This window comes from Lichenostomus cassidix, chromosome 3, assembly GCF_008360975.1.
Source record: "Lichenostomus cassidix isolate B80296 chromosome 3, HeHo_3.0, whole genome shotgun sequence".
In the NCBI taxonomy this organism is placed as follows: Eukaryota; Metazoa; Chordata; class Aves; order Passeriformes; family Meliphagidae; genus Lichenostomus; species Lichenostomus cassidix.
In genome coordinates, this window is record NC_139483.1 from 16,477,113 (window position 1) to 16,503,332 (window position 26,220).

The window sequence follows — 26,220 nt, forward strand, 5'->3', positions numbered from 1 at the left end:
AAACAAAGGCCTATGACCAAACTTCTCACTTCTACAGATAATTTTAAAATCTTCCTGTACTCCAGAATACACTTCCCTGATGGATTACATATGGAACAGCTCAGGGCTCAAACCCCTAAAGTGGGAAACAGAAGTGGTGAAGTCGCACATAATAAGGGAGAGCTCAGACATAAAGTCAGCCTAAGTGCCTTGTACAAAGAAAGAATCAAACTCAAGACACTCAGGGAATCCAGGAGGTGAGAACACCAGAAAAACAGAATAAATTCCATGGGTAAATGAACCCAATTTCTTGGAACAGTAACAAGGTTCACATTTTTTTATTAAACTGCTCTCACAAAACAGAACTATTACTGACAACAACTAACAGGCAGCAACAAAATTAGCTGTAGCAGGGGAAAGCATCCTATTTTTTAAAATCATTCCACTTCTGCAAAGGTCACCTGTCTGTCCCTGCACAGGCTGCCCATGTGCTCCTGTCCTGCCTGTTTGCAGCCTAATTGGCACTAATTCCTGGCTGGAGAGCAGTCACTGGCAAGCTGGGCTGCCCAATGCAGAGATTCATGTACAGTGAGCACCCCTTTGCTGCAGCAGCCACAATAAACTGATTTTTTAATCACAAACCAGAGGACACATTCAAGTAGCTGGCAACATGATGAGCTAATTCAGTGAATGTTTATTAGGGAAGTGATCAGTGTACATAAGCACACATACCCTCAGCAAGAGTATAAGCAGAAAGAAACAGAGCTTGGAATTCAGAGCTTCTCTACTGCCCCATGAACACAGCATGGAAATTGCTGAAAATTCCAGGACAAAGTTAAGAAGTACCTATGTTTTTCTAACAAAGTTTCAAACAACAACAAAAAAATTTAAGCAGCTGCTTTATCATATTCTCTTTTGCATTCTGATTGCACAGCACCACCTCAGTTTTTTCTGAGTTTATGGAGAATAAGCCTAACAACACATACTCTTACAAAAGTAGCAACAATATTTCCCCATGGTTTTAGGGAAATAATTTTTGAATTTAGAAAACTAGAAATGTATTTCCTACATCAAGCCTGTTTTGCTTGATAGCTGCTACTCTAATAATATACAGTACTGTGACTGCCCCTCCTTAAAAACCTACTGGAGTATAAAGTTCAAGCCTCTCAGCTACTTGGTACACCCAATCTCTCTACTACTATATTGCAAATATTAAGAAAAATTTTTGGAGCACCAAAGAAAAAACTTCAGTATTACAGTATCTTATAAGATAGACAAGTTTAACAATGAACCAAGTCCAGCCTTCTGTCTGGCTTTATTTATATTCCAAAAGCCAATACAAAAATGTTACACACATAGCAGTCACTCCTGCAGACTTGAATTTTGAGTAGTCACTGGGAATTTAGCGCTGCAGTATTTTCCAACAACGTGCAACATTCTATGTTCCGCTGAAAGGGTACTCTAATGCAATATTCAAGCCTGGTGGGTTTTTTCCTAGGCTTTTAGCAAATGTGGAAAGTCCACTGCTTCCCAGTAGCTCCATTATTTTTTAGGTAAGTGACAACAGGTAGCTACTTAAGTAGTTGTTTTATTATATACAAATGCCTCTACAAGTATGGCTTTGCTTTACTTTTGGGGCTTGGTTTAACAAAAAAAAAAATAGTTCAGAAAATGTCTAGTTACACAATAGCCTAATTACATTAAAATGTTCATCTGTTTTTAAGTATGCAAGACCTAGTCAAAGCAAGTATCAATTTTAGCTACTGGGTTTTCAAACAAGGTTTTTCAGCAAGAGACAATTAAGGCTTCTATCAGCCTACCAGAGATTACTCTGAGAAACAAGTCTAAGCTACAGGAGCATTGGTCTATTTTCGACAGTGGTATTTAAGTGTTTATTAAGCTGTTTTCATCCATTTATTCACTTGGCTGGCATCCATCTGCCACATGTAACATTTGAAAATGCGGTTAAGCTGCTAGAATAAGGACTCTGGATAGCATTTAGTTAGATATTTTCTATTAAGATAATAGGCAAGAGCTTCTAGAATTTGTCTTGCTGGTAGGCTTCAACTCTGCCTGAAGCAAGGATGGGAAAAGGAATCCCTGCTAGTACAAAACAGTTCAAGTGTGTAAAAAAGCCACTGACTATTTTTTAGTAACAGTATTTGCACAAGCAGAGAAAAACCCCTCTCAGTTTCTCACACATCACTAGCAATATTCTCATGAAGTTCTATTTCAATTTTTAAAATACAGAAGTTTAATTACTTAGCCAATATAACAGTTCTACAAACTGCATCATGGATAACGTTGCACAGCTTATGACCAAGAGCAATACCAAAAGCTAGATTGTTGCCAGTGACAGTGGCAATACAAATTGGCAATTTCAACATTTCAGTTCAGAAAACATCTGTTATTCTAAACCAAACAGATTTACATACTGTATGTAAATATTTATTAGACCCAGTCACCATGCTACAGTATTAGGTTAATAAACCCTCTCATTTTAAGAATACACCAGCATAAGGTAGGAACACAATGAAATCTATATGAAATTTTACAGTAACTTGCCAGAAGTATGCTTGCGGCCTATCAAATTCAGACTAACATATTGTAGATTTAAAATATTTGCTTGTCTTCTTAGCATACCTAATGTGTAAGAATAGTTGCTTGATACCCAAAAATAAATATAAGCTTTCAATTGAAAGCACTTATTTTCCTAGATTTCCAAAGTGGAGTCTGAGGGGTGAAAATGCTTCAGACTTGTCATCAGTCCACTTCAGTACATAAAAGCATCTCCTGTCCCAGTTTTTCGTTCAAAACCAAGAGATTTTCTTCCAGTGAAATATGACCGGAGCACTGGTTTCATTCGCAGCACTTCAGTCTGTTTCCATGGCAGCACTGCGGGATTCCTTCGCCACCATGAGTCGCATGAGCTGACTGTGGAATTTCTCGATCTTCTTCACGTCTTGTGCTTGGTCTGTTCTGTACAGCAAACACTGCAAGACAAAGTTCTTCAGATCAGCTTTCACTTGAACTGGTTTTATCTTGTTAATAGCTGCAATGCTTTTGTGCTTGGAACACGCAAAGCAAGGAGAGCACTGAAATGTTCATTTGTTACCAGGGGCAGCACCAACACATCTACCCTGTTTCAAAGCACACACATATCTGTGTTTACTTTTAAGTTTCTCCTGCATGCTTGTGCCTCCCATTTTGAAAACAGGGAAGGTCATCATTAATCCTACCTTCTTCTAGCTCAAAAAAGCTGTTAAAACTTGGTTTTTAAAGCTCTCTTGAAAGACACTCCATTTTGTTGCCTAAATATAAAACCAGATTTTAAATCTCAAGTTACTTTCCTATTCTCTGTATTCTAAAGCAAGTTTATTTAGGCATTGTTACATTGCCAGGGACACAAAATTCAGTATTTCCCACTCAAGGGATCCCCTACCCCAAGCAAAACCTGTTTTTCTAAGGCAGCCTTAAATGAGGAATACAGCATCTGATTAAGATAAAAAAACGCCCAAACAAACAAACAAAAACCCCAAACACCAAAACAACCCAACCAAAAACCTGAAACCAATCCCCATTTCCCCCCACCTGGTGTAATATCTTTCTATGACTGAAAGCAGCTAAGGCAGTCTATACCCTAGAAGAATTCACATCTGTGAATCACCTGATTCCAACTTCCCCTATGGGAGATTTCAACAAAATTACCCTTAAATCCCCACAATTATCAGTGCCCCACACTCAATATCTATGATAAGCCCTATGACCCTATCAAGAAGTGACACCCTAACAAGGAGTGCCTCAACTGGAGTTTCACATCCTTTCCAGGCACTTGAAATTCCATTGCCAGACTACTTTTCCTGGAAAGAAGAAATCTGACTTTTTTCCAAGTCTGAAGACACGAGTAGGGCAGAATACTGTTGCTCACCCTGCACTGAAGAAAAACAACTCCTTAGCTAAAACATCACTGTCGTTCAGCCTCATAATCACAAAGAAGGAACTTCACCTATGGTTGGGAGTTTTCATCACTCGGACCAAATAAAAAGGACACTCACACTAGTAAACATCTGCATGAAAATGCTCCTGAACAAGTCAGTGTCAATCACAGACACAGCAACAGGGGAAGGCTGAGCACAAGTTTTCTGGAAACTGTCAGGCACTCTCAAGGCAGTGTCCAAGAGCTCCCACGTTGACTGAGAGCAAAACACAAGTCTGGGGGAGGTACAAGAAGCCCTCAAAGGGGAACGTGTTCTGTACTTACTGCCACGTCATCTGTTACTTTGATGCAGAGGTTCCCATCACAATGTCGGTATTTGAGAACAACACGCACCTGAAATGACAAACATTTTAAGAATTAGCACTTACAGCTAACCATTCTCAGAATATACTGAAGGAAATCTGCCCACATTCAGACTACCCTTAATTATAATTATGCACTGCTCCATGTTTTCACCACCTTTGTGGTGGTTCTCAGTTCTGGTGGTGTGGAAGTTATAATCCTATAGCCAAGGTGTTGTGGAAGTTGACCCATCACATTTCCCTGCCTAACACTTGAAACTGGATTTATAGCAGCATCAGCAAGGTTAACACAGGGCATGTTAAAAAATGGTGCAAATACAGCAACAACAGTTGCAGAGACCTTGGTGACAGGCAGGATAAACCATGAGAGTCATGTCGAGACAAGACACCCCCTCGCTGTGTATCACTCTCCAGAAAAAACAACCGGAAGCCTGTGTTTGTAGGCTTGAAACACTTCAAAAAAGAGTAGCTCTACATGAAGACTTGAAAGGGATCAACTGAGTGGGGTAAGCTCAACATCACTTTTTTTGCCACAGAACCTGAACTGTTATCAGTTACTCCTGCAGTCACCTGCCCTGAGCTCTAACCGATCCAGTCCCTCTGGGCCTTCAAATCAGCAAAGTTCTCAAAGCCACGCTGATAAAAAATCCACATCCTCAATGACTGAGCATTACGTGGCTCCTCCTGAGCACAGAACCAGACACAGAGGCTCTGTTATCTGTCTGCAGCCTCAACTAACACCAGTAACTAGAAAAAAAGCAAGGTGGCCTCTGAGAACAGTTTGAACTCACAGTGTAAACAGGTCTTTGCTGTTCAGTGACTTGTGCTAATGGTGAACAACCTCCTTCACTACTAACACATTTTGAAATTCCTGCTCCAGAATGGATCTCATCACAGATTGACCCTTTTTGTTTAACAAACTGCCACCTTCTGACCACGGCAGCAGTGTAACAGTGCATCTCCCTGCTGGGCAGGCCCAAAAGCACAAGAGGCTGCCACAAGCAGCAGTACAGACTCAATGTATCCATAACTCACTCTTGCAAAGCGCAAGACCACTCGGGATCTGGCTGGAGAACACACACTCATCTCCCACAGGTCTTGTTCTTCCTTCAGTTCCCCAGCAAGCCCAATTACAAAACTGCTGAGGCTAATTCTCTGACAAATTAACAGGAGAGTACTTGTGTTATGACAACAGGGCTTACATAAACCCCTCTGTAACCAAATTTATTGCCAGGGATGGGAAGAGCTTGCCTTTGGAGGTCCCTTAAGGAAAGGGGAAGAGCAACTCCTGGCTGCAGTGACATCCCTCTTCTTTCATTTAACTGAATGTCACAGAGCCTAAGAAGGCAAAACTGGGCAATTTTATTATCAGCAGCAATCGCATATGGTGTCTCTTGTGCTAATTAAATGGCAGATGTTAATCTGCTTTAAATAATCAGATATTCATTTAATCTTCTGAAGGTTTCTCCAGTTTCCTATTTTAGGTGAAGAAAACTAGGCCTTTTTTACTAACGTTTTTTCAGGTGTGAGTTCCACGTTGCATTTTTGTGCTGCTTTTTAGATGAACTGTAACACTTTTTCTGAAGACTGAGGTTACTGTTGTTATTTGCATCAACCACACTCCCAAAAAATCACCAGAAAAAAGAAACAATCATAAACTGAGAAGTCCTTGATGAATTATTCTTTAGGATGCAAACACCTTCCAGTTTGAAAGGTCACTGCAGGCAACAATCAATGTAAGAGCTAATGAAAGGACAAAATCAAATGATAGCCTTAAATGCTATAATCTCATAAAATACACCAATTCTTGACACTTCAGCAGAAGTCTTCACCTTGGTTTCTAACACAGAGGTATCCTGTGAATGAGCACAACATCTTTGAAGTTCAGTTTTTGAGGTTCATCCCAGCTGCCAATAACACCACCCAAAACGCTATTCCCTAGGGATGTTGCTGGGATTATAAATGAGAACTCCCTCCTATTTCACAGAAAAGGATGGTCAGGTGCAACATCAAAGAGTAACTCCTTTCCTTGCAGCTGCTTTAACCCCTGTACTCGACACTGGTGAGGGCACACCTCGAATCCTGTGCTCAGTTCTGGAGCACTCACTTCAACAAGGGGCAAGACAGTCCCGAGAAAGGCGATGGAACTGGTGAAGGATCTGAAGCACAAGTCCTGTGAGAAGCAGCTGAGGGAGCTGGGAGTGTTTGGCCTGGAGAAAAGGAAGCTCAGGAGTGACCTTATCGCTCTCTACAAGCACCTGAAAGGAAGGTGTAGCCAGGTGGGATTGGCTCTTCTCCCATGCAACCTGCACAGCTTCAAGCTGTGACACGGGAGGTTAAGGTTGGACATTAGAAGAAATGTCTTTACAGAAAGGGTGATTGGACATTGCTGCCCACAGAGGTGGTGGAGTCACCATCCCAGGAGATGTCACAAAAATAACTAGACGTGGCACTCAGTGCTATCTATGGTCTACTTGACACGCTTGTGTTCGGTCACAGGTTGGACTCGATGATCTCGGAAGTCTGTTCCAACCCCATCGATTCTGCGATTCGGTGACTCTTGCCTCCCCCGTGCAAAGCCCAGCGCTGCACCAACCCCCCCCCCCCACAACACCCAACCCCCCCCCCCACAACACCCAACCCCCCCCCCCCACAACACCCAACCCCCCCCCCACACGAACCCCCTGCCCTGCCCCACAGACACCGGCGAACCCGCTGCCCGGCCCCACAGACACCGGCGAACCCCCTGCCCTGCCCGGCCCCACAGACACCGGCAAACCCGCTGCCCGGCCCGACACCGCCCGCCGCCCCCGCCGAGTCGCGCGCAGCCGGAGCCGCCTCCAGCCCGCAGCTCCCGCGGCCGGGACACGCACCCTGCCCCCCCGGCCCGGGCTGTCCCACCTTCATGGGGTCGGCGAGGTAGAGCTTCTCCGCGGCGCGGGTGAACTCCTCCCAGGCCTGGAAGTGCGGCATGGCCGGGCGCGCTCGGCTGCCCGCGGCCGCGGCAAGATGGCGCAGGAGGGGGGCGGGCGGCCGGCTGAGACAGCGCCTCCCATTGGCCCGCGGGAAAGCACCGCCCAATCGCGGCGAGCGTGACTCAGAGCTCCCGTGCCCGCCGCCCGCGCGCTCGCCGCCACAGCGCCCCCTGCAGGCTCAGCGGAATGGCGGCGCGCGCTTCCCGAGAGGCGCGCGGTGGCGGCCCGGGCTGGGAGCGCGTGAGTCACGGGTTCGAGCCCCGCCGCCGGCGGAGCGACCACCCGCCCGGGGCTGGCACCTGCGGGGCTCTGCCGGGCCAGGTACGGGCTGTCCCCGCCTCAGCCTCCCACCCTGAGGCCACGGGGGCGGTGGGGACGCGGCTGGGCCAGCGTGGGGCCGGGGGTCCGGCGGGAGGGGAGGCAGGGCCCGGGCCGCGCACCTGAGGTGTTTTATCAGCTCGGCTGGCCCTCAGGTGAAGCGATCCCAGGTTTTCCCAGGCTGGAAGCGCCTTCGGTAAGCTGCAGGCTGTGGAACAAAAAGGGAATGTGGGAGCCCCTCGCTGGCTTCCCTGATCCACCTTGCTGAGGGTGCTGAGGCACTGCTGAAATAAAGCTGCTCTTTGGGAAAGAGGTGGAATAGCATAGATAAAACGATAGAATATGTTGGAGAACTCTGCTTTTCAGTCGTGTGTGTGTGTGAAGCTTTTACACAAAACTGACTTAAAAATTCCCCTCAAAAACGAAACGAGGGAGGAAAGATTAAACCCAAGGTTTCTCCTGTTGTGTTTTAAAACCCCATTTCCTGCGCTGATTTCTGTGCCTTTGTGGCACGAAGCTTGCAGGCAGACACGGAGCTAAGCTCTGCTCGTGTCACAGGGCCTGTGCAGCTGCTGGGGTGACAATAAACACGTACAACTTGCAGCCTCTATTCTCTGTTGCACAGGGACTCACTGGAAACTCCAAAGCTCCTGATAATGATTCACAGCTCCAAGTTTTACCGAGCAACTCGAAGCTCGACAGCATGGCCAGACAAATAAACTGGAGGGTTCAGGGCAGATCTGCATTTGAGGGACAAATTATGCAGGCTGTTGCAGTCTCCACTAGCAACATGGGGAAATACTATAGCTGCAGGCCTTTTTTTGGCCACAATACGTGCAAGAGAGAATGAAGAAACATGGCACAGAAATAAAAGGGTGGATGGGAGGTAAGGGGAGAAAAACTAGAATGAAATTCCCTGAGTCAGTAAAGCAGAAAATAATTGTTACTGTGGGGATCAACCCTGAAATAATCTGCAGTGATTAGACTGACAAACTTCATAAATTGCCACTTGTGGGTGTTATGTGGTCTAAACAATTCTGTTAAAGGGCTTTGCACCGATGAGTGCAAATGGTGGAAAGATTTAAAGATTTTTTTTTTTTCTTTCTTTCCAGAACTGCTCGCAGGGTTTAGGTGCTGATGTGTCTGAGAACAAGCTTCAGAAATGTAAAAGCTGTCTCTCAGAGATGCTGAGAATCAACAGATTATCAGGTGATGTATGGACAGAGCCTAAAGCAATCATCCCAAACACAGAACCTAACCTGGACAGAGTGGTTCTCTACTCTCTTTGGGTTTGGGTAGCTGATTATAACAGCAGAGCAGGAATTGCATTTGGTGGTACACGGACATATAGGGGATGTAAATACATGGCAAGGAAAGGTGTGGGGAGCACAAATCCTGTAACACAACATTGTACAGAGCCATTTTTCACCAAATCTGGATCCAGGTTTTCAAGTGGGACATGGGTAAGCTTTCTGAAAGAGCCCCAGTTTTGGGCTGTTTAGTCGTAAGTGTTTTAGGGTTGCTTTACAGAGGGTTTTAGTTTTGACTCAAGTGTTCAGATCTCTTATGTGTTCTTTGACACAGAAGTGGTTTAGGAACTTGCCAATTCCATCATTATCCCTGCAGTTGAGCTAATGCAACAGAGCAAGATCAGAAAACAAACCCATTGTGGTATTTTTTTTTTACATCCTAGATGATTTCCATGATCCATTTTAGGATGCAGCTTCTAAAACTGTTTTGTATGCACAATTTTGGAGGTGACAAACTGCAGCAGCCAGGGCAAAGAACTGAGAGAGGGATTTCGTAATTGGCCCTGCCTCTGAGGGAGATGGGATGTGTCACAATGACAGTTCTATACAGCCTGAGACACAGCTCTGCATAGCCTGCTCCTGGCTGCACATCTTAAGGATTTTGTCATCCCTGACACTGCCACCACCACCTATGGCCCCACATTGTGCTGCCACAGCTGTTTGTAACTCTGCACTGGGGATTGAACCAATGGTGGGATTAAAAGCAGCACCGTTTTTAGTAACACATTTTTTTACTGAGGTCAGTTTGGTTTTCTAGTTTACTGCATGGCCTTATGTACTGTTGTGCTGACACAGCTGTTGAAAATGTACCTTTTTTGGTGCAAGACAGAATACGGGGATTCCTACTGTTTTTGCTGGATTGCCACCAAAAATGTGGGGCTGGATGTGAAACCACCCCCATCCCCGGCTCTCCTGAAAGCAGGGCCAGTTGCTGAAATCTCCACAATTAAGAAGAGAAGCTATTTCTGAGCCCCAGGGAATGTCTGATACCTGTAGTTAGTGCACTGCTTTGCTCTCTTGTTCTCCTTTTGCCTGGAGAACAGAACATTTTCTTGACATGTTTGGAAAGTAAGTTAGACCACTGCAGCTATTCAGCTGTAAGTTGTATTTGATGTATGTCCAAAACTGTATTTTTCAAGTGAGTTCCAGTGAGGGCAGTAATAGTAGAAATCCTTCAATGGGCTTTTTGTTTAGTGAAATAAAATGAACAGTTGTTTATCACTGTGTGGAGTGCTTGGTATGCAGCCAATAATAATTTAGTAGTTAGTAAGAATTCTGCTAAAACACACATACTTATCTTGCTTTCTTTTCTTGAGTTCCTGCTTTCTGCCATGCAAGAAATCATTCCAACGGTCTTAACGGGCATTCCATCACTTGCAATTGAATCTGGAATGCTATAAAACCTCATTTACCTTTCCTCAGTCTGTCTTTGTACATCCTTGCTATATTCCCTAGACCACCTTAGATAAGGTCTTTTTTTGCTTGGATTTAAGGCCGTAAAAAGCTATGAAGCAACAATATAAGTACTTGTGTGATGAACACTTTTCATGTGGTTTTTCCTCAGGCCTTTTCCCCTCATCCAACCTGTATGTACATGATTAATGATCTCTCTTTGATCAAGCTTCTACATGCATTGCCACTGCAAGTTCTGCTTCGCAAAGTTGTGCTCAGGCATCTGGATTGCACGTGGTGATTTCTTCAGATTTTTTATCTAGTTTCTTCCTTTACATTAATGACAAAATGAAATAAAATAGTAGAAAAAACATTGCATTAGATCTTAAAGTATCATCCACAGAGATCTTACAACTCCTACAAAGTTTGTGGACGTTGCAGCTGCTCAGCATCACTCAGGGTCAGACATCTGGTTTCCTGTTCTTCACATTAGCTTTTATTCTCTCTAAAGCAGGTGCCATATTCCTTTTTTGCAAAACTATTTTTCTGTCCTGGATAAGGAATTCAGATAAGAACATTAAATTCATTAAAATAGTTATCTCTCACCATTACATACTACTGGTGGGGTAAACAAGTTGGTCTTCCCAGCTAAAAGAAGCTTTGTATAAAACACTGTGCTTTATCATGCTAAATGGTGGATTAGATGGGAAACAATAGGACAAACTGATCTCACTTATGCTGCTGTAAATCCAGAGTCATCCCAAGTATTTCTTTGGATTTTTTTTTAAATATCTGTAACAGTATAATTAAGAGCAGACTTTGGTGCTGGGATGATAATCCTGTTCTTGGACCAGGAGCAACATAAAGTCAGCACAGTAATTCAGGTCTGAGAGAGTGCTAATGAGGAGTTAGTTACAAGGCAATTATGACTGCCAGGAATGCTTAATGCTTGAAGGAGATATAGTTGCTTCTTTCAAAATAGCTTCAACCCAGCCCTTGGTAAAGTTAAGGAGAATCCCAGGCATTGTGATTATACATTCCATTCTTGTGTGTGTATGGTCTAAACCAGCCTGGGATTTGTGCTGATGCAGACTTCAGTCACAGGGGGCTATTTTTTCTTTGAAAGGGCATTTATGTGCATAGGGATGCAGATAAATCTTGAATACACTGAGATCTGAGGTCTTGACATCTCATTGGCTTCTGAGTCTCAGTGCCCATGAGAGCCCAGTCTGCAGTGAGAAACAGTTTGTGCTCCTGGATGGGTTATAACATGCCAAACTGAGCCACAGGTTTCACTCTGCAGCTCCTGAAGAAGCACAAAGCATGCGGCTCCTTTCTAGGGGTTTTATGTTTTACACAGCTTGGCTAAAGGTTTTGCCAGGTTGAGCCATACACAGTTAATTACATCAATGCTAATTTTCTATTCTTCAGCACACAAGCATCTTACTGAGTGATTCAGGCTCATACTGTCCTAACAGGATAATTAAATATTGGTGACACTTCATTGTTAAAAGACAGTTCATGACAGTTACCGCTGTATGTGGGCAGCAGGATTCCAGGGCCCTGTCCTGGTGCCTGTCACGGCCCAGTCACAGCTTCAGGGCAGGGTGAGACCTGGATGCCTGTTACTCTCCTCATTCCTTTTCCCCAGTGCCTCTGCTCCTGTGAAAGGAGCACACTCCAAACATGTCCCTGATCAGGACACTGGCGAGCCTGCAGCCTCTCTTGCCAGACGTTTTAGCAGCGACCTTGCCCAAGGCAGCATTGTTTCCTAGTTTGCTTTAACCATCAGAAAAGAAAATGTCATTTAATATGGTCTAACCTAATTTTGCTCTGGTAGGAAGTGTATGTATGTGGATGACAATAGCCATTGCTCTGGCAAGAGAGCCATCCTTGCCTACGTTTGTGTTCTACCCGTAATAGAAACTGCCCTTTCATTTTTGGGTGCTGTTCTGACAGCGTTCTTGTTAAGCTTCTCAGTTTAGATAGCTGGGAAGATTCATCCCTTCCTGTTAAGTGGTCACTTTAGTTCCTTTAAGCATAACAAGGTATTTAAATGAATGTGCTGTCATGCAGGAGACATATGTTAGAGAGCAGCCTCTCTACTGTCATCACACTGGCTGCTGAGATTTGAGAATGAAATAGCAGTCCTCGTGATGGCCTTCAGGGAAAAGAGGAGCACATCTGGTAGCCAGCTCATGAACCAGCATTTGCAGCACTCTGGGAGCAGACAGACACTCTTAGCATTAACTGCTCATAGATTTTGTATCACCATTACGTGAAGTTTCTGAGCCTGCTTAAGATGGGCTTAGATCATCTGCTGGCACACGCTGCAAGCACATTGATTTCTTACATTAATCTTTAAGCAGCAAAGCTTTTTATTTGATAGGCATGACTTAAGGCTGGTTTACCTGTGCTGTTCATGCTGCTGTGGCTGACGTAATTGAGGACTACAAAGCACCAGAACAGGCAAGAGAGATTAGATGCTTACAGTGATACCTTCCCAAGTCCTCTGGAGCTGTGTAACTGCAGCTGGGGTGGAAGGGCTTTCCGAATTTTTAACTTAGCTGACTTTTAAGTCTGAACTACATGTCTGAGCCTGGATCAGAAATTGCCTCCTCCCCAGTTCAGCCTACAAAAAGGAAGACAGAATAGCTCCTAGTCTGCTGTAATGCTGAAGCCTGAACTTTCCTGGCAGGTGAACCCTGCAAGGGTTCTTGCTCAAGTGAGAGTAACAGGGTTCCCTTCCCCCTGTGCTGTTGTGAGACCAGCGACCTGCAGCTGGTGGGAAACAGTAACTTTCACTGTTTGCAAGGTAAATTGGTGCCTGTCTCTGAAGCTGCACAGCCTCATTTGAACAGACTCTTGATTTAGCTGTGTCAGTAAAAGAGCTGGTAGTCCCAGCCACTTGCCAATGCCTTTCCCCAGGAATTAATGCCCTCTCATGATGTGTTTGCAGAAATGCATGTGTAAGTACCCCTCAACCCACTTCAATCAAACTGGGCTAGCAAAAACCTCCTACTTAATCCATTTAAGTCTGGCTAAGGTTGACCAAAGTAGCTGAGGGGGTGTCCACACGAGCCTACTCTGTCGGCACATCTCAAGAGGTGGTAATTTCCACAAGAAGTAGGACGTGCTGAGCAGGGGGAGTGGATCTGAATCAGCAGCTTCTCCCATCCCCTGGGCTGCAGGCAGAGGAGGACTTCAGCACATGGGCCTGCTGGGCAGCCCGGCTGGCAGAGCTCGGGAAGCTGCTGCACAACAGCTGTTTCCCCAAATATCCCTTCCCATAGTTACAACAGGAGAAGAACTTTGTGCCAAGCAGCTGTGGCCAGGAATGCACAGCAGAATAAAGTCCCTGCAAGCTTCTCAAGCTCCCCTGTTCAAGTCTTTGGCCTTGGTCAAACACTGGTGAGGGTAGAGGTCTGAATTATGGTCAAATTAGCATCAAAGTGGATGCTCGACATTTCTGTTGCTGATTCCTAGAACAACTGCAAGCACACACATTCCTTGGATGTCTGCAGTATGGCAGCTTCCTATAAGAGGTGTCTTATCCAGACCTTGTGTAGTACTGGGCTCACTGGCCCACATAAAACATACATAAGAGCCAGGATCAGTGCTGGGAAGGGCTTCCTTACTTTCAACACAATGCTGCTCTTTAGACCCTTGTCATGGAGGTTGCGAGTATTTACCTGGCCCTTTACTTGGCTTGCGTCTCCAGGGGAATTCTAACCTCAAATCTCTAAGGTTAGCTTTTTCATAAGATTTGGATTAGATTAAAAATATCAAAGGAGATGTAGGTGGTGTTTAGGAGTGGGGGAAGGGAGCATATCTGCGTAAATTCCATGCCATGGCTGTGACTTTATGTTGAAGGGATAACTACTAACAAGATTTGAAATGTGCCCTAACCGTTGCATTCATGCTGAGGTGTTTTTCTCTCTCCATTAGCAACTTTTACTGATCTCATTTTTTTTTTTTAATGAGTATTAAGTAAGTCAAAGGTTGAAGTGATCTTCCTCCTTCAGGAATTACTGACGAAGTTGCCCTTTCTTTTAGATGAGGCAGAAGTTTAGAGGTCACACAGATACCAGAAACACTTATGCAAGGGATGTGAATGAGGAGGAAATACTCACTGCTCTCACTGTTTAAGAGCCTGGAGAAAGATGACGAGCCTTCAGGCAATTCCAGCCTGCTGCTGATCATCCTGCTTTGTCTCCCTGCCTCTTACCCGATCCTGGCTGGGAGGGACAGGAACTGGGAATGGTAGCTGCATGCTTTCTGATGAATCTCTGGCCAGATCTCTCTGTATAAAAGATTCAGCCAATCTGTGTCCCCTTTATGCAGCACAAAGAGATGAGGCAGGGCAGTGCGGCTGCTCATACATATTTCAAATCCTTTTTTTTTTTTTTTTTTCCTCGGGGTTGTTTTCACTTTTAGTTTAAGACAGGGTAAAACTGGCTGCCCTAAAGCTAGCTCCTCTTCTATATAGTTTATTCTTGTTGATTTAAAAACAAGGATCATGAGAAAGATTTGTCAGTGTAGCATTTGCTATGCAACATTTACATGCAGCTGCTTTGAACTAAATTCCCAGCAGAAGTGAAAGGATTTTGAGGCTTCCAGATCTTAGCAGACTACTGTTTTTTTGGTTTTGGGTTTTTTTTTGGTTTTTTTTTCAGACAGAAATCTGTATCATATGTACTTCTCCAGTGATCCCTGGAGATCTAGCTAGGATAGCCAGCTAGGACTGTACTATCCTTCTCCTACACCACTGAGACATATTACTAGCTTTTGGGAGGGACCCTTTTGGACCTAGAAAGTGAATTAGTTTTGCTTGCAAATGTCTGCCACTGAAGTGACTGATCACTTTTTGGAGGGAAGGAAAACGCTTGTCTCTAGAGTTGAAAACAGCAAAAGCTGGCAAATTTGTATATGTTTTGGTGCTTATTTCTCTTCTGTGGGGCAACACTCATCTCCATATGTGGGGAAAATTCTCCAACTGTTCTGTTTCAGTTCTGGGGTTGCAGGTTGAATGATAAATCTGGTCTTATGTAACAAGAACATCATCAGGAGTATTTGAGGGCCATTTGCAAATCAAATGCTGGTAATTTCAGGTAAGAAAGTCATGCCTTACTTGCCTCCAGCCTGGCCAGTTTCACAGAAGCTGAGAATCCGTTGACTCTGATAGTTTTTTTAGGCAATGAAACGGTGATCTAATCCAGGGCCAGGGCGGTAAACAAGTGGTTTGCTGTTTGGACATGTAAGGTAACTAACTCAATTAAGGCAATGCAGGTTGCCTTAAGGTGAGGTGAGGATGTCTCCTGTGTCCAGTCAGGAACCTCTTCTCTCCTTGGTGGCAATGACAACTTCAGCAAGTGGACATTTTTCTCCTTAGGAGCAGGATCAGTTTGATACCCCAGAAATCTTATTAGGTATTCTGTTCATTCTTCAGAGAAGTATCATGAGGGTTAATTATTTCTCTGCTCTGACTCAGACAGTGATTTTGTGCCAGAGGATTCTGGCAGTAAGTATAATCCTAGTGATACCCTCAGTGAGGAAACCATTGTCAGCGATGTTGATGAGGAAGCGCTAATGGAAGCTGAACCAGAGCCTGATATAGAAACTGAGAGACCTAAGGCAAACAAAGGAAAGAGGTTGGAAAGCTGGCTGTTTTCAGCCTTCCACAGCAGATCTCACAAAAAAACCCTCTTTGTCTTCTTCCCCCTTGCACCTCCCTGTCCAAACTCAGGCTGCAGAATGGCTCTCCTGAGGCTGAGCTGTGCTAGAGGGAGGGAGGAGCTGTGCTGCTGAAGTCCTGGTGCCGACTGGCATTCCCTAGGGAAGATGTGCAGCAAGGAGCAGGTTTCAAACACAGTGTCTCCTCTGCAAAACTGGGTTGCCAGATGGGGGCTGAGGCCCTCACTCTGCCCAGGCTCCAGCAAGGCATTGCTCCAGAGCCAGTTGGCACCGTGAATTATAAATACATTGGCCATGTTACTCTTTTTAGGGCCAGTGCTCTGGAGTTAGATGAATGCATGAATAAAACATATTTTCTGCACTGCTTTTCTCTCTCAGTATTTTATAAACTTATGATAAAGACTGGTGATATTTACCTGCTTGTAACAGTGCTGAGGAGGGCAGAAGGGCTTCCTGCACCAGCACACAGACCTAGGCATAACTTACTCATTTAAAAGTTTCCCTTGTCTCAAAGAGATTATTTTCCTCTCCTGGTCTCGTGTGGTTTCCAAGGCCCAGTTTAAACACATACAATGACATAGGATAGATTGCTATTTTCCATACATGGCCTTGTATGGTTATTCAGCAGGAAGCATTCATTGCTTTAAGACAGTACTGAAAGGGGTTCTGTTCTGCTCTCCAAAAGAGAAGCAGGCAGGATTATCTTGGGTCACATCTTTCTTCTAGCAGTCAAACGGTGAAACCAGACATCTGAGTTGTTTCAGTCTGTGACCTTACCCTGTGCTTCCTGATGGATCTCACAGCTTTCAGTTGTCCCTAGCTTATATGCAGGATTCTTCAGTCCCCCTGGCAATCTGCATTCCTTCTTGAGCTTGTTCCTAGTATCTTGGGCCCTTGGGAGATCACAGCCTTGCCTTGGTTTCTATGTGGCTGCTTAGCTAACCACTCCAATAATTCACTGCCTTAGTCTGGATCCCTCTGCTGAACAGGCTTAAAGGTATTTGTGGTCTTCTCTAATGCTTCTTGATGTTATTCAACCTATCCAGTGTTCTTTCAACTTGCATTCTTCCTGGATGCCTCCAGAAGCAGTAGAGCAGGCTCCAGCATTTCCTGACACTGCGGCCCCTTATAGCAACCAGCAGCTTACACATTTGTCATTCAGCTCACAATCTGCTTCACTGTTTCTGGCACCTTACAGTTGCTCTCTCATTCTCTAACATGCTGTAGCCTTCTTCAGGCTCAGCAGTTGCTCCAAGAAGGTTCCTAAGGCTGGGGAGCTTTTTGCTGAAAGCATTTTCCAGATTCTCCCTTATGCTCTCTAGTAATGAATTTTTTTCCTATTTCGTGATATGGTGTGTTTTTCCTTGGCATATTTCTAATTGCTTCTTCATTTACCTTTATTGGTCCCTGATGTCCAGCATCATATGTTATTACCTGTAAAATATGGATACTGTTATTTCAAACATCCTTGTAGCTAGACTCAGCAGTTGTAGCCTTTCTCGATGTGATTGCATTCAGCAGCATTCCCTCATGTTAGCTGACTGTCTTTTGTGTCACCAGCAATTCTCAACCTTCTCTGGTTTTCCTCATCATCCTGAGGCTTGCATCTCACCCCACTGTGAGGCCTTCTCAGACAACTCTGCCATGATGATGTGTCCTCTGGTTTTCTGTATCACCCTGGGATGTTTCTTGACATACATATCTTACTCAACTTCCCTTATGTCCCACAGCACTACACAGGATTTTCCTACATCCTCAGCAACTTTCATGGTACTCTGATGTCCCCTGGCTGTTATCTGGCTCTCTTTGATCTTTCCCAGCTGAATCGCAGCACTCTCTTAATATCCCTCTCTATATCCTCTATGATCTTCACAGACACCTCTGGCTTGCTAATGGTTATTTCCACATTCTTTTTTAAGTTTGACTCAAAACAGTTTCACTCATCTACAAACGTTTGCACTCATGCAGCCAGAAAGGATTTTCTGGTAAAGCCGTGGTTCAAGCATTAATTTTGTTTCTCTGACAACATTTTCTTAAGGAAAATACATAGCAGTCCTAATGAATTTTTGGAATGGGAGATTGTTACTGCATTTGCAGAAATGTATATGAGCACTCTGAGGCTCTTTTACTGAATGACTAAAATCAGGTTAGGATTGTACCATGGTGAGCTTGCCCTGTGTGTAAAGACCCTGCAGTGAAAAAGACTGGCAGTGCTCTTGAAAATTTGATTCATAACTTCCATAAAAAGAAGCAATGCCTTTGCTTCTCTTTGATAAAATGCATATCACTATTCAATGCAAATTCACCTGGTAATATTAGCAATGTATTTGGAATATTTGGGTTCTATGGAAGATTAAACTGTTGCTATTCTTACATTAGACATCTTTACTCATAATGACTAATAAGAAAATCCTGAGTTGGATATGATAAAGTAATTTTTACTTGCCTGCTAGCGGGTCCCAAAACCCGCTTGATGTTTAAAGTTTTTAAACAGAAAAAAGAAACAGATGCTGAAGTTTATGAAGCTATAGAATTTGCTTTATTCTTGTATCACCTCTTGAAAATAAACAAGGAAGAAATAGTACAGGTTACATTGCCTGATGGCTATTTATGTTGCACCATCATCAATTATCTGGTATAATGTAAACATCCATTCTACATGGATACCATTATACAGTGAATATTTCTCCTTCATAAAAATTCCAGTGCTCAACCATGTTTGTATACTTTCACTCTTTCCTTGTCCCCAGTGCTTTGATTGCAGTAAGAATCCGAAAATACTTTTTTCCTGTTGTCTTGTGCAAACATGTGCTGCACTCATTCCTGGTTTCCACTTACAAAAATTACAGAAAAAACCGTGATATAAATCATACAGTAGTGCCTTACAGTTTTATTTAGTTCCTTAGTCAACCATGCTTTTAGTTATCCCCAGCAGTAGATGCCATGTTTAACAGTGCAAGGGCTACATGCTTATGTGCTTACTTTATTTCCTTTACTGCCCAAGTTCTAAAGCAGTCAACAGCACTTTAAATATGGATTTATGACTGCTCACGTACCCCTGAACTGCAGGGGAGGGAGAATAAAAATGTTACCAACTACAGTGGGGTCAATTTCTTTTTGCATGAAAGGGCTGCTTAGCAGAGGGGCAAGAAGCTGAACCTGGTGTTAGCTATTTTTGCACTGGCCAAGTCCTGTCATCAGAACTGCAGAGGGGCTGTGCTAACTTAACTCTGCAGCAGGGTAAAGTTAATTTAAACTTCCATATGTACACTTCCACAGATCCTTTCTCCTTTTCTTCCCCTCTGTTCACTTCTGGGACAAGTGCAGAAACCATCTCAGCTGGCTGAACATCACATGAAGGCTGTGATGTTGTGACTGCTCTGGAGAAGCTAATTCAGCAAGTGATCCAAGTTAAGTCATGGCCTCATTAAGTATAAATAGTTTTTTTAAACATGAAAGCTGAGCTGGACCTGGCAGCTTTTAAAACTTGGAAGCTTTGAGGGGAAAGGAAAACCAAAAAATATTGAATATAGTCTATATTACTTTTTCATCAGATAGATGTTTCTTTTATTGTTTCTCCTTGGTAGGAATCTCCGTGGTATGAAGGATTTTCCTGTGGGTGCAGAATGGGCATGAAGGATCCTCTGGAAGTAATTTGGTCCAACCTTCATTCCGAGTGAGGCCAAGTAGATGAGGCTGCTCTCTGATGATACTTCTGTGAGAGATGGCCCATGGTGAAAGTAAAACCTTCAAGTTTAGATTAGGAAAGCATTTCTTAGGCTTCTTGTGAGCACAGATTGACCTCTCCTGAATAATTTGTCTTCCCAAGATTTTTCTGAGTGCAGCAGTTCTGCCCAGACTAGGAAACAACTAACTTCTGCTGACAGCAACAGCTCAAATTCCTCCAAGGTGAGGGAGTGAGAATTGATCAGAATTTACTTGTTTGATGTGTGAAGATCTATTTCTTTGCCTGGGAAGAACTGCACTGCAGTGAGCAGTTACATGAGCTTGCATAAGTACTTGCAGCCAGTTCTCATGCCCATATCCTGCAGGAAATGAGCAGCATCTAGTAAGCAGATCTATTACTGTTCTGTATCTTGGTTTTTCACTATATATTTCTTTTCTTTCTGAAATTTGCCTAACTTTATGTTTCATGCTTCTTAGTTTAGAGGGAAAATATTTTTTCTCTCTTACAAGTTTTAGACCCCTGTTGATTCTATTTGAAACCTTTTCATTGGAAAGGATACCCTGAACTGTCTTTGGCCTAGCACTGGAGAAATATCAGAAAGAGAGAATTGCTGGCTAGCAAGATTGAAGACAGGCATTGCAAAATTAAGTTTTCTACTGTTTTTGCTTTGTAATTTGCCTCCTGGTTGATGTAGCAGTGTTACCTCTAGCAGTCCTTGTTCTTTCTTTAGCCTCTGTATTGATATTTCTCCCAATAAGTGAGGAATCTATTTTTGTGAGCATCTTGTGACAACTGGCTCAAGTGACATAAGACACTGAACAGCTATTGAACAAATCCAGGCTAGATTCAGAATAGGAAATTAGAGGGCGAAATCTCCACATTCAAATAGCAACAACAGATTAATCTGGACCAAATCTTTGTCCTTCAGCTTCGACTTGGAGTGACAACTGCCCACTTAAAATAGCGTTGAAATGAGAAAGGAAGCTGTGTCAGTACTTTCAGTCCCGCTGCGGAAGGTGTTGGTTCACCCCTAATGCATAATGCACAGCCTCTCCAAAATACACATCCCATCAGTTCCCAGGATCTGCAGTGTTGTAAAGCAGCTTGGAAAAGAAAAGGAGGAATAACTTCTCCAAAGGCAGCTAGAGAGAGAAGTCTGAGAGAGCCCTGGATATAATTACCTGAGCTGGAGTCCAGCCAGGAGAATGCTGAGCTAAGGAACAGTAAAGTCCTGACTCTGCACAAGGGATCCAGACAAATTTAAAAGAAACTGCAATAACAGAAGTGGGATTTGAGCATCTGGGAAGATGTTTGAGAGAGTGAATGAATACAAACTAAAGCCTCTAGGGAGTCTGATAGGAAACAAAAGGAGCAAAATGAAGAACAGTATATAATGGTAATATATATGGCACTGACTGTCTTGCTGTCAGGGCTACCTGGTAAAACTGTTTCTTCTGCATGATCTAAGAGATCTAACTTCTCTGAGTTCATTTACCTCTCTACTCAAGCCAGACTATATGAACAAGGATGGAAATAAGACATGTATCCTCTGTTGTGTTCTCAGATAGTGATGAATAATAACTGAGTCAGACCTGAAAAATATGTTAAATCTTTAACCAAGCACCAGGTTAATTAGCCACCATTAATGGAAAGTTTGTGCAGGAAGAAGGATTTCTCTTTGTTGGGCTGCTTCCCAGCTAAGGAGACCTGTCTCAGACCAGAAGTATTTTACCTGTAATTCCCAGTTTCTTAGAGGATAGTTATTCCATCACTTGGCCACTGTTTCTTGACAGGACTGGTGTCATAGAAACATTTCAATTTTCCTTCACTTTCTCCTCTTTTACAAATTTTTCTCTTCTACAAATCCAGAATCAGCACACCAATATACCTGACAGAAGGATTCTTGGGGTGGTTTTTTTGTACTTATTTGGAACTAAAAGGATACCCAGTCAGCTACCATTGTTCAGACCACACCTAAAGCTTTTTGGTGATTCCAAACTGTGCTCTAAATGGTTTATAAGGTTTATCTGAGAGACGTGGTTTAAGAAGGAATGCAAATGCAAAACTGGAGAGTTGATAAGTGTGAGCAGGAAAGGTGGTCCAGAAGGCAATGACAAAAAAAGGAAAAAGAATAAAAATAAAAAAGGATGGGCTGGAGGGAAGGTGGAACATGAGGAAATCCAAGTGGGGTAGTTCTAGAATCTGAAACTCTGCATTCTTCCCACTGGCAGGTTTTTTTCTTATTTTCCCTAAGCTGTTCCTTTTTTCACATTCATTTCCCCCCCCCACCTTTGTTTTATGCCAAGAGTCTTATTTGTCTTTCCTGGCTTATTTGTAGTGCATCTGGATTTAGGCACCCTGATAAATTAGTTCCTCTGAAGACTGTAATCTAAAAATGAATGTTGAGTTGGATTTTGAGCTAATTTAAACTGATATGCATCTGATGAAGTGAAGTTTAGCCATGTAAAATTCCACTGCTTGAGCAGATGCATAAACAATGAACATTATTCCCCTTCAGTGTGTCAGAAAAAGATATTGTCTGCTCCTTCCAGAAAGATTATTTTAAATTTGAAACACGTACCTATAAATGTCTGTATTTTGCAGTTTTGAAGCTCTAAACATGGAAATGTATTATGTTAAGACATACCACATGCTTCAAGAGATTGTCTTCTACTGAGCACATTATTTTTAAGAGCTAAACCTTTCATTAGTCTTATCTGCCTGAATGTATTGGTTTAATTGTGTGTTTTCTTGGCTCTATAATATAATGTGTGCTTACTGTGCTTTAGCAGACAAACATAAGCCAGGGTCAGAGTGCAAGCTCAGACAACAGTCTGCAATTTTCAACACCCTGCAGGATTTGGAATTTCATTAGTAATTTTTGGTTTTATTTTATTATTAAACACAGAATGAGAGCACCATGGAACTGATTCATCTTAGTCACTGTACTTGTATGACTGGCTTTGAATTGAAAAAATATATTTTAGTGACAGCTTTGCTTCTGATCTTAGGGAAAGCACTGATGGGAATTAGTTAGCTGCTGTGACTTAAAAAAAAGGGCAGATAATTAGAATCCAAATTTTAATCTTGCTGCCTTTGAAAGTGAAACAAAATCAGTAACAATCTAAAGTCATGTCCCTTGCTACTTTTCAGTCAGAGGAAGCCTGATTCCCAGGAATGCCAAGAACATTACTCCATGTTGGGAGATGAGCTCTGGTGAATTTTGCTGCAGCAGTTACAGAAGTGGCTGCCATGGCTTCCCACCTGCTCTTTGCTGGAGGTCATTGCCACTCAGGCTACCTTGGGTGTAAAGAGTCTGTCACACCTCAGTTTCCTCGTGGCAACCCTGGTTATCTACTTACATTCACTTCAGCTGGATTTTTGGCTAGGTTTGCACTGATTTCCCTGCAGAGGTAGAAGCACAGGCTTCCTGCTGCACACTCAGTCATCAGGTGGAAACCTCCTTCAGAAGGCCAGGCTAGCTGAGGGAGGCAGCTCTTGACTCTACCACAGCCATGCTCATCTGTCAGAGTCAGCTCGTGGTGTACGACTCTATGTCAACAGAAATTAGACCAAAAAATAAAATTAGGGACTTCTATGGCAAAATAAACAAAAATACACATGTATGGAATAAGAGAAGGGCAAAATTCTTTAAGGTCCAAACAAGAATTCACACAGTGAGTAAAATGACATCTTCCTTTTCTAGCAGACATTTTTGACATCATGTGTACGAGGGCTGAGTGCCACCACACTGTGGTGCTTAGACCTTTCGTTATCTCTGGAGAGATGAAAATTGCACTTGGAATGAAAGTGCAAAAACACTGTGGCCTCCACTGGATTTACCACCTGCCATTAGAGAAAAGAGCTACCATCAATTTTAAACGTTTGGGGTGTGATGCAGGCATGCCAGCCCTAGCAAACTGTTCTTGTTCTGTAGACCAACTGGAGACATGTTTGGACATCTAATTTCTTAATTAATTATTCACCTAAGTCCTGACCAGAAGCAAAACACATTTGTCCAGCAAAATGTGCAATTGCTTCGGGAACTGCTGAGCTCCTTCGTTTTTGGTGTGCTGTTAAAAATCAAATTACATAGCTTTAGCAACAGAACTGTAATTAGGGTCAGTGGAAAACTGTGGGTTGGATAATATTGTGGATTCTGCAATTTTTTGTCATGTTGCTCTATAACATGCCAGAAAAACAGTAGTTTTATTGCTCCACAGTGCATTAACACTGTCAGTGAAACATCCCATGCTTCCTGATGTGGGACTGGCCCTTCTGTGAGCCTGTTACCACGGCTGGCCTCAATTTGTCATAATTCACAACTGTGCTGCTCCTGGAGTTGATGGCAAAGCTTCTGTTAACTCCTGTAGGAGGTGGACAGGTCTAGGCAGGGAAAACAGGGATCGATAAGGAGGATGATAGAGCAGAGCTGAGGAGAAAAGAAGGCAGGCTATGGTGTTTCATTATAATCTCCCCAGTTATCACTGCCTCTCATACTGATACCACCAGGAGGCTTTTTCATGGATTAAAATTACATTATAACTAAAATTTAATCAGTTCTTATTTTCCTATTCTCCATCACACTAAGAAAATCTCTGCTCTAAGCTATTACTGCTTCTGCGTCTGGGCTCTTAAGCTCCTCCTTTTTCTCCTTGGATTTTCTTTTCCTAACCCCCTCATCCTTCCTGCACATCTTTATCCCAGCTGTTTCCAGATCTTGCCTCTTGGGGAGCTCCATTCTCTCCCCTCTCACCATTCCAACCCTCAAAATAATCAGCTGTGGGCAGGCTAACGACTGACTGTGATGTGTCATTGCTGGCCCTTTCAGCCAGGAGAATACACCTCTTGAGATCATTCTTTCAGGATGTCAGCAAATTCAGGCAAACCTTACAAGACTGATATCATAATTGGAAGGCTGCCTAGGATCAGTTTTTATAGGAAAAAAAAAAAGAAGTTTTAACTCCTATAACTATAGTGGTTGTCTGAAGACGTTACAGAGGTTCAAATAGTTATTAAGATAATGCAAGATCCAGGCTCAAACTGCATTCCTTGTGACAGGAGAGAGATATAAAAATGAAGAAGAGAAAAAAGAGCTAATTATGGAAAAGAAGCACAGAAACAAAAAATGAGGAAAGGAAAAGAACGATGGAGAAATATAGACTACTTTCATTTTTTGGTTGAAAAAGTGTGAAAAAATAAAAAAGAAATAAAGCCTAAGGAGCGAAGAAAAAATAAAAGGAGGAAGAGTAGGAAGAGTAGTGAGATAAGCTGGGGGTTGGTTGAATTCTATTTGAGCACTGCAGTGAAAAGTTCCAGCTATGGAATTACAGTCCAGATTCTTCAGATTGTGAAATTGTCCATGAAAAGACTGGATCTCCGACTCAGGGACTACCACTGCCCAAGTACTTCCTAAGAATAAAAGGCTGATGTAACCGTGGCGCACCAGATGACTTGGAGGAACCTCTGCACGAGGTGTAGGAAATAGACTGGATAAAAATGGAAGTGCTCAGAGCAGATGAGCAATGGTTGAGCTCCAATTGTTGTATTCTTGTGCTTCCTGCTTTTTGAAAGCAGTGACATTACAAGTTCCCTTCAAACTGGTTTATGTGTGTGTGTATATATATATACACACACGCATATCAAAGAATTTCTTCGCTTTTTAAGGAAGGAAAGTTGATTTCCTTTCGTGTGTTTCTACATTTAGTTCCCTTTGTTCCATTGGAAGGAATTCCAGATCCACAGATTGAAGCAGAGGTTCACAGACAACTCTTACTGTGCAGAAGTGTATCATCACCTGTGCAGGCTGCAAGGAGAAAAGGCATCCATTTTTCAGTAGGTCTCAGGAGGAAAAATAGAAAAATATTGCAAGTCAGAAATTTTGTGTTCTATTTAAAATTCTGGGAGGAACCTGTCTAGACACAGAGTGAGCTCTTAACACAACTTTGAAGTGTTTACTCCCTGTTTCCTCTGGCTTTTCCTTCTTACAGTCTCAATTTTTCCCCTTTTTAGCTTACATCTCCTTGTCTCCATCCCTGTTTCTCAGTCTCCTTTCAGCTTCACATTTTAGTCCCCACCTTTGCCATATTCCAGCTGCCAGGAGCTCCTTCTTCTAGTCCTCATCCTAGGCTCCCTTGCTTCCAAGCTCCATGGTACTTCAGGTACCCCAATCTCTTGTCACAGGGCTGCTCCCTCTGTTCCCACTCAGGTCTCTTTCACAGCACACGAGTTTAACCCAAGGCTGCCCATTCTTTACTGAATGACTGAAAAGCGATTGTCAGAGGTTTGGCCAAACTGAGAGGCTCGTGAAAGAAACAGCAAAACATGTCTCTGACATCAGCATTCAGGATTCCTCCCTCCTTCAGAGTAAGGATGGGCTAGGAGTGCTGCAGGAAAGGATATGAATGTTTTTAAGGCAATACAATATCCTTTTTTTCTTGCCTGGGTTACTTTGGCTGGAATTATCCAAAAGTACTGAGATGAGGTGGATACCCAGCAGTGTAACTTTCATCTGTCATCATTAGTACTTGCTAGTGTTGGAATACTGTAATTCAGCAAGAAAACA

At 43.1% G+C, this 26,220-nt stretch overlaps 1 protein-coding gene and 1 long non-coding RNA gene across 2 annotated transcripts in view; one reads left to right on the top strand and one right to left on the bottom strand.

Moving 5' to 3' along the window:
- Nucleotides 1-653: 653 nt before the first annotated feature.
- SRP9 (signal recognition particle 9) lies at nt 654-7,333 on the bottom strand. The gene is made up of 3 exons (XM_085054686.1): nt 7,180-7,333; nt 4,241-4,309; nt 654-2,972 (listed from the first exon to the last, which is right to left on the bottom strand). Exons 1-3 carry the CDS (start codon nt 7,249-7,251, stop codon nt 2,853-2,855), a joined length of 261 nt encoding a protein of 86 aa, XP_084910812.1. The 5' UTR covers nt 7,252-7,333; the 3' UTR covers nt 654-2,852.
- A 138-nt stretch (nt 7,334-7,471) lies between these two features.
- Nucleotides 7,472-26,220, top strand: part of LOC146439165 (uncharacterized) — a 29,514-nt gene continuing 10,765 nt past the window's right edge. The window contains exons 1-2 of the long non-coding RNA XR_014851230.1: nt 7,472-7,767; nt 8,684-8,780. This is a non-coding gene — a long non-coding RNA (uncharacterized LOC146439165). The remainder of the gene's footprint in view (nt 7,768-8,683; nt 8,781-26,220) is intronic.